The sequence below is a fragment of the Metopolophium dirhodum genome, chromosome 7 (genome assembly GCF_019925205.1).
Source record: "Metopolophium dirhodum isolate CAU chromosome 7, ASM1992520v1, whole genome shotgun sequence".
In the NCBI taxonomy this organism is placed as follows: Eukaryota; Metazoa; Arthropoda; class Insecta; order Hemiptera; family Aphididae; genus Metopolophium; species Metopolophium dirhodum.
The window spans coordinates 7,118,687-7,128,087 of record NC_083566.1 but is presented as its reverse complement, the minus strand read 5'-3'; the positions used below and the strand labels follow the sequence as shown (position 1 = coordinate 7,128,087).

Genomic DNA, 9,401 nt, shown 5'->3' with positions numbered 1-9,401 from the left:
GGGACCAGCTCTCTAAAACGTCTTATGCGGGAAAGCGTCTTATGCGGGAATGAAACAAAATGATGTGGTTGAAATATCGAGTTTATTTTTTTATTATTAAACATAATTTAATGAGAAATACACTTAAAAATTAATTATAATTACGATATACATACATACTTATATTTTTGTGCTACTGAATTTAATTTAAAAAAATATTATTATTACATACATATTTTATTATTGTTTATTAAAAAAATGATCTATTTTTGATTGTTTAAGGTTCTGACAATGTGTTTCAGCAAGAAAGTTTTCAATTTTATTAAGACAACCTAACATTTCTTCGGAATTTTCAACACAGAATAATACTTTCCGAATTTCCGATAAATGTTGCAAACCAGTAGTTATTGTAGGAGTAGATACTGGAAAGTCTTGATCTTCTTCTTCTTGATCGTCGTCTTCTTTCTCATTGTCCACTAAGTTCGTATCAGCGATTAATTTAAACGTTAACTTTAGTTGAAATTTGGTTGGTACTCTCCATGTCTCTCAAGTACCGCTGAACTAACTTTTTTCGGTACTTTTGTTTTATCACTTTAATGATACCCTGATCTAGGGGTTGTAACTTAGATGTAGTATTTGGTGGAAAGAAAACAAGTTTTATATTGGTAGTAGGGATATCTTTAGGGTGAGCCGGACAATTGTCGACGAATAGAATAATTTTTCTCTTTTGTTTACCGAAAAATGCATCTAGCTGTTGAATCCAGTTTATGAATAGTATTCCTGTCATCCAAGCACGACTTTGAGCAAGGTATTCACATGGAAACGTACGAACATTTTTGAAACAGCGAGGAGACCTACTTTTTCCAATGACGACCAACTTCAATTTATGGGTTCCGGTAGAATTTGTACATACTAAAACCGTGAGACGTTCCTTGCTCAACTTTCCACCATGGCATGTCTCATTTTTAAAAACAAAAGACTTATCTGGCATAAGCTTAAAAAACAATCCGAATTCATCAGCGTTGTATACATCGTCAGGAGCATAGTCACGCAGTAATGAAGGCAACACGTTATTTTTCCATGAAGCTATATCATCATTATTAACAGATTCAGCCTCACCTGATATTTGCCGGTACACAATGCTATGCCTACTCCGAAATCTATCCAGCCAACCAGTCGATCCACTAAATTCGGTTAAGTTGAGACGTGCGGCAATCTCCATCGCCTTTTCCGTGATTATACCTCCATTTATTGGATAATTTAAACTACGAGCTTGTTGAAACCACTCCAATAAAATATTTTCCAACTCTTCATACTTCCCGTGTTTTAATTTTTGTCGTTTGCTGCCACCTAACAAGCTGCTTTGTTCTATTTCATGTCTGTTTTTCAATAAAGTTCTTAAAGTGGAAGGAGGTATCCCCAGTTCATTAGCAATATCTTTTTGTTTTTTTTTCTCAGCCAATCCTTCATCGTACTTTTTCAAAATGTTGAGTTTGTCCGAAATCGTTAGCGCTTTACGTTTTATACCACTAGCCATAACGAAATTACGGTTATACACATGCGAACGAACAGCACTTACTAAATCTCATAAGACGATGAAATACAGTAAAACTGTTATAATAAGTAATGATAAAATAGGTATAGCGATAAAATAAAACGATAAGAACACGTATAATACTAAAAATTCTATTTTTATTTTCACAAAACTACTAAAATTTATCGTAATCTGCTGAAAAAAAGAGCGTTTTACCCGATTAGACAGAGAAAAACTGAGCGTCTTAACAGGTGATTTTTACATTGACTAGTATAGGAAATGTCTAGGGACCGACTAAAAACAGCGTCTTATGCGGGAAAGCGTCTTAAGCGAGAGCGTCTTAAGCGAGTTTTACTGTATATATCAATTAAATACAATTTAACACATCCCTTACAGTGACTCACTCGAAACCTACGGTACTCATTAACCCACTTTTTTACAAAATATCAATAATCTCCAAAATGGGTATAATATAACCCAGAACCCTATGAAAGTTTTAATGGTGATTTGTTGTGTGCAAATCGCTTAATGTGTTCAAGATAAGTACATGTTTTTTTTTGGAAAACTTGAAATTTAGTCGTTTTTAGATAATGCGTACCTAAATAATAAAATATAATACATAGCGGATGATACGCTGTATACAATACGAAAGTATAACTGAGCACAAACGTTATGTATCACAAATACGCAGTATTTGATATTTCTATTTTATTATAATTTATAATTTATTAATAATATTAACCCCTGCAAGGGGTAAAGCCATGCTGTAAGTTCCGTAGATAATTAAAAGGTACAAAAATTCGATAGTAAAATTAACTAAATACCTGCCATTTAAAATTGGTAATTGGATCAAAATTAAAATCAAAATCGATCAAAGCCTATATGCGTTACACGACTCATATCTGGCTGTTTTTACATAATTCCTAGAATCAAGCGGAAAATGAAAACTACATTTATTTCTAGAAATAGAAGCCGGTATACTTTATTATCAATTTGTGATAACAAACACAGCATCGTGGCGTTTATTAACTTATACACCAACACTGCATCAGATTACTTCCGACGAGTTTAGCTAACAATACTAGACCAATGTGGTTAGCAATATATTCGAGATGGCTTTGTAGTTCCTCCAAGCTTATCGATTAGACCAGACTGAGACGGAGTCCAAACCACAGACCCAGACTCTAAAATAGACTTCACAAATTGATTTTGTTAAATCAAAATTGGATTCATCGCGTCACTCATAATCAAAAATTAAATGAACTATTGAATTAATAAATGTTGTTCGTGCAAATAATATATTTAAATGTCATTAATTAATTAATAAATTAAGAATATGCATTTCAATATATGATATAATATAGTGTAATAATAATCATTTATGTTAAAATTAAAATGTTCTTTACAAAATATAGTTTTTTACTTATTTGAATAGAAGATTAATTAAAAGTGTTGATGTCCAATTGTGTGGAAACTTAGATTAATATTTGGACCTTTCAAATAAGCAAAAACATTGTGATGTTTTCTAAAAGATATTATCATTATAAATGTTAACATTTCATTACGACCACACATAATTGTATATTTGGTCTGTAAGTAAATCGCATGTGGAGTGATTCTAATTAATGTTACGCAGTTAGTGGTAATTGAATAATATTAGATTTTACATTTTGTATTATCTAGTGCTTTAATGTTTTGTCTGTTTATGTTCTGTGTGTGTAGTAAAGATTTAAATATCCATGCGGCCATTAGTTAAATTCTAGACTGACATTGAAGTTTTCATAATCTCTGATGGTATGTTGGTATCTGATAACTGCAGTAAAAATATATATTAGGTATTGATAATAGGTCATCCCATATTTAAAATATGTATTTTCCAAAAATTGAATAAATTTTAATTATTAGTTAAATAGATTGAACCTACATAAATATGACCAATGGTTGAAAAATTTAAAATTCTAAGTGTTATTTATAAAACGCTCTTACATTTTTGTCTGTTAAATAAAGAAAATCATCATTTTTTTTATCATCAGTATTTATTAATACATTAATTGTTAGGAAAATCGTGATTAAATGATTAATATTCAATTATCTATTTTAAGAATATTTGTATTGTTGTAGAATGTCAAATAATTAAGATAGTTATTATTTTTTACGAGAAGATTATAACTTTGATTCAATATTCAATTTAAACATCAATAATATAAGTATGCAAAAATATTAATACTTTAATTAAAATAAGTATTATAGTTCAAAAACAAAATTATATAAATTTAAATGTTCACGTTTGATGTATAACATTTATACACAGTGTAATTCATTTTATTAAATGAATATAGTAAGTCAATTATTAAAGTTTGGTAACTTGCAAATTAAAGAGAAGCTTATATTAAAAGTTTCAACTACTGTTTGGTAAATATAAAATTTAATTTTTAAATCACAGAAAAACTATTCTTATAGTGATACCTATAATTTTTAAATAAATATAGTTTTAGTTATAACAATTTATTCACATAAACCATTTTAAACTTGTAAATCCCGCTCAAAATGATCTATAAAAATCAATAGGTGATTGTAAAATGTATACGAAATGCAAAATAATACAAATTCAAATAAATTAAATAATAACCACACTTTGTGTTTGGACAGAAGCGTATTATTTCAGAAATGTAAAAAAATATATTAAAATAGCTTTTCTATTATTATTGCCATTTTGTATATTATTATGCTATAATCATAATATAAATTGTAATATTTACGTTAATAATATAAAAACTCTTTATTCTCATTATTACTGATTTAACGAAAATGTAAAATTTATCTTAATACAATAAACATTAATGACAGCTTACATTTTTCTATTTTTAAAAAAATTCAGGGGAGGTGGGTTCTGGATCTTTGGACCCTCCCCTCTCACAGTTATCTTTCAGAATATATAAAAATACTAATATTATACTATATATTATTTTAAATTTGTATAATATTATTATTTATTATTGTTGTCTGATCAATACCTATAATCATTTAAAAATTATTATTTTTACTATTACACGTGCTGATATCGAGCATAATTTACATGTTTCCAAAATTTGCTAGGATGTTTTAGGTAAATTACCTATAGGTAAAAATAAACTAGGAGCCGTTTTTTTCTTTTTTAATAGTTAATCTATTTTTATTATTGAGAGAATCATTATAAGCGTATTATAAGCGTTACAGAAGAGGCAATTCTCATTATCCACATATCCGCTGTTTTTTTCTCAGATTAATTTCAATGATATTAAGATGTAAGTGCCTACTTTGTATGTAATTTTTATATTTTCGAAGCGGCGTTACGTCTAATAATTATATGGTTCCTGGTTTTCGAGTTTTGATATTTCAATGGCGTGGTCAGAAATTTACATTTCTGTTTGTATTTCTTGGTATCGTTTAATTATGACGAAATATAATATTCAGATGAGTTGTATAATGTATATTTGTGAAGCGGAGATTGCAATCGACGTTATAATTACTCGCTATAGCCAGGCCGAGTTTACAATTGACATTTTCGTTACCCTCTAATTGCAGGTTCAAGTTTACAACAAAAAATGGTAATCGAGTTTATATTTGTCCAGATAAAGTACGTTCCAATTCTTGCCGTATGCGCAATCATGTACTTATTATCAAAACTTACAATCGCCCACAATATTATTATATAACTATCGAACAAAAATTGATAAAAACTTAATTAAGAAAATTATTATTTTAAAATATTAATTTTACATAATTATATACAAAATATAAAAATCATTAAAATATTATACAAATTACGATTTATGTATCCGAGTCAAAAATAACTATAATTTTCAATATTTATGTAGATTATACTGCGCACAATATTTTTCATTGTAAAAAGTAAAACTTAATATTATTATAATAAAGTTGGTTTTACTGACAAATAATTTATTTTCACATGTATATTGTTATTATACGTGTTGACACTACTTGAGATATTTCGTATGAATCTGTCACATTATTGTAACTGAATACCGATAACTATTATACAACTAACGAATCCTTCGTGAAAGCATATTTCACTAATAATAATATTATATTTCACAAAACTGTTGCTATGAAATATGAATTATAAATCATTTGCCATTTAAATATTTTACGTTGAACGTCATTACAAGAAGCTATGACCAAAACTGCTAACATTTGTTTTGTCATCACAAATCAGTCATCGTAAATTATGATTTTTCTTAAACATAGACATATTATATACAATAGCTAAAGGCATCAATTCTATACAGTATAGCACCACTCTCGTCATAGGATCGGGCCATTCACATTTTAACCGACGTCCGGACCCCTCGATTGATCAATCAATCAATGCTTCAAATAAGTCAATTGTTTAAAATAAGGTTATTTGTTTGTTTAATTAATTTTAGTTTATTTGTTGTTTATACATTGTGATTGATGTGATACGATTGTCCTTTTTAAAAACAGTGATTACCATGGGATACTAAACCTAAGGATACATGTTTATCGATATTCAAATACAATCAAAGCGTTATTTATAATTTGCAGTAATATACAGTAATACCTCCTTATAACAGACCTCCTATAATACTGAAATATCCTTAAAACAGAAATTAATATCAGTTCCTATATCCCTTATATCGGCTGTCTCCCTACAACGGATGCTCCTATATTACGGAAAAATCAGTTGGTACCGAGAGATTTCATTATAAAAAGGTTTACTGTAATCAAATATTAAAATTGTGTAGCTATAATGTAGCTATACAATGCATGGATCTCGTCCTACATATCAGACAGAACACAAATCGTAAAATATAAAAATTTCATTTCTGACCCCTTTAATGTTCCGTCTGGTGTGCCCCAAGGCTCTCATTTGGCTCCATTATTATTTTTAATATTTATAAACGATATAAATGTCCTCAATTCAAGAAAACTTCTTTTTGCTAACGATTTGAAATTATTCAAAATATTTAATTCGTCTTATATGATGCATCACTTGTACAAATAGATTTGAATATTCTGTCCGACTGGTGTACTTTTAATAAATTACCACTAAACATTGAAAAGTGCAAATTAATAACATTTTCTAGGGCTCGGGTTCCACTACTACATTCTTACCACATAAATAAGTCTCCATTAGCACGCGTCAATGATATCAGTGATCTAGGTATACTATTCGATTCCACTCTCTCGTTCAATAAACACTTATTATACATTACTAGTAAATCCTCTATGGTATTAGGATTTATTGTAAGAAACTGTAAAGACTTCTCTAATCCAGTTGCCTTAAAAACATTATTTACATCTTTAGTCCGTGCAAAATTAGATTATAATTCTGTGGTTTGGTTCCCTTACATTAAATATCAAATTCACTGCTTAGAGAATGTTCAAAATCGTTTCATACGTTTTTTAGCTTTCAAATATAGTATTATCCGTGAGCCATATTCTCCTTATCGGCCATTATTGAATTTGTTTTACATTGATTGTTTATTAGATAGAAGAAAAAAATGGATTTTAAAATATTATTTAAACTTGTAAACGGTTACACCGATTATTCAGAACTATTACGCTTCCTCAATTTTAACGTTCCTCAGCGTAGAGCTAGGTCCACTAATATGTTTATATAAAGAACAAATTACTCTTTATCTTCACCTATCAACAGAATTATGTCATTACTCATTAGCAAACGATACCGACATTGGTTTTTTTAATTTTACTTCATTGGAATCTTTTAATAATTATGTTCATAGATTTTCACGTTGTTAATGGACTTATATTATTATTATTATTTATTATTGATTATTGTGAATTAATACTGTTATTGTTTATCAATTGTATTATTAATATCATTGTAATTATTGTACTATTATATATATATATATATATTGTACTTGAATCTTACGATCCGTTAGAATTTAAATAAACAAATAAATAAATAAATGAATAATAATATACCGTATTATAATTTGTTGTACCTATGTCCTATACTATACAACCATATAGGAATTTTATTTGAATTCAAGTTTCAACACATATGTCTTTATGTTATATTATGATACCCTCGACCTACCTAAAAGCTTACACTTTTAAATAGATATAAAATTATTAAAAAAAATTACTAAATGTTTTTCTCGGTTAAAATATCAGTCAATGCATATACGGCGTGGCCATAGTATGAAACTTCCATAATATAGCGAACTTCCATTTCAAAAAATATTTTTGAGAACTAAACCAGCAAATTAGAACCAAATATACCTATTTAATTCAATTTAACGAATTTCTCTATATAATACGAATATTTTTTTCTGCCCACGAGACTGTAATATGTAGGGTTCGGATTTGAAGGCAATATAATCAATAAAAAATTTATTTAAAATGTAAAAAAAGGCAAAAAAAGGAATTTAATTTACATAAAAAGGCAATTCATAAATATACTACAAAATAAAAAAGTGAACATTTTTAAACACTTTCAATTGCACACATTTTGAGAATAATACAAATTAAAAATTAAAACTGCATGCAAAATAAACTAGTTGGTATTAAAAAAAAAATTGACTACCATGTATTTTGATAGGCTGTCTTCAGTAAAACGGCTACGGTTAGGGGTTAAAATATTTTTGTACATCGAAAACGATCTTTCTACGTCCACCGAAGTAATCGGGGCGTATTTCATACTTAAATAATTATCTAAATGACGTCACAAATTTTACAATATAAAATTAATCCATCGGTTGAAAAAATATTTTCACTTAATTCTGAAACATACTTTTCCAACTTGGAATTTTGATTTTGCTTAACTTTTGGCATAATTAAAAAAACAGAATAAAATAAACGTGTGGAAAAATTATTTAACGACAATTATTGCGATCGACAAATGTGGGCGGACTGACGAACAATCTTGAATCTACGCATTACGAACATATCTTAATCTTTAAATAGGACATAGGTGTACGGGTAATTTTATGGACATACCAAATAATCGATAAGACGATATCGATAAATATTGCGAATAATAAAACCAATTTGTAGCGATAATACGCAAGCTGTGTATAAAATTATTATATCAACTGAAAAATTAAACACAAAATAGGCATTTATAAGTACAAAAGGTAAAAAAGGCAAAAAGGCATTTATAAGTAAAAAGGCAAAAAAGGCAAAAAAAAAGTTCTATCGTCTAAGAAATTAAATGAAACACATTTTTGTATAAAAATTATTTTTCTATTATGATTAATAAAAGAAAGGCATTTGCCTTCAAATCCGAACCCTAGTAATATGGAAGTTTCACTGCATGTGCAGTTTTTTATTTATCTAATTGAATGCGTATTTTTCAGTGACGGATAATTAATACCTTTTCGGGAGAATATGAAAGGATTTCGATGTTCAATTTGAAAAACCACTTAGATAGTATTATACCGAGTAAAATAAATATTTAACGTAGGTACATTAAAATAAAATTTATTTTAGGATAATTTGTCTTTCCTATTTAATTATTATCAAACAGAACATTATATAAAATTAATTTTCCAAGTCAAAAATGTACATGTATAATGATGGGAAGGGAGGAGTGGTACACATTATGAATTGTCTGAAAATAATATTGAAACTTTTGTCTTATTTTTCATATATCTATATAATTAGTGATATTTACGTCGAAAATATTTATACGATTACCTATATGAATGAAATAAGCTATTAGCTTTGTTGTCATAATTTAATATTTAAATTTTTTTTTCGAACGTGGCAAATACTGTAATACAATATTTTATCAACAATTCACTGTTATTGAATTCGAGGTAATCACTGGTGTTACGATTAAATAGATTATTATAAAATATAAATAAATTATTATAAAATATTATAAAAGAATAAC

The 9,401-nt window shown here is 27.8% G+C and overlaps 1 protein-coding gene across 1 annotated transcript; it reads right to left on the bottom strand.

The window, feature by feature from the left end:
- On the bottom strand, positions 1-1,879 carry LOC132948830 (tigger transposable element-derived protein 4-like). Its single transcript, XM_061019488.1, has one exon. It carries the CDS (start codon positions 1,514-1,516, stop codon positions 479-481), a length of 1,038 nt encoding a protein of 345 aa, XP_060875471.1. The 5' UTR covers positions 1,517-1,879; the 3' UTR covers positions 1-478.
- Positions 1,880-9,401: the final 7,522 nt, after the last annotated feature.

Coding starts and splice junctions, on each gene's coding strand:
- LOC132948830 (XM_061019488.1), bottom strand. CDS start 1,516: ATGGCTAGTGGTATAAAACGTAAAGCGCTAACGATTTCGGACAAACTC.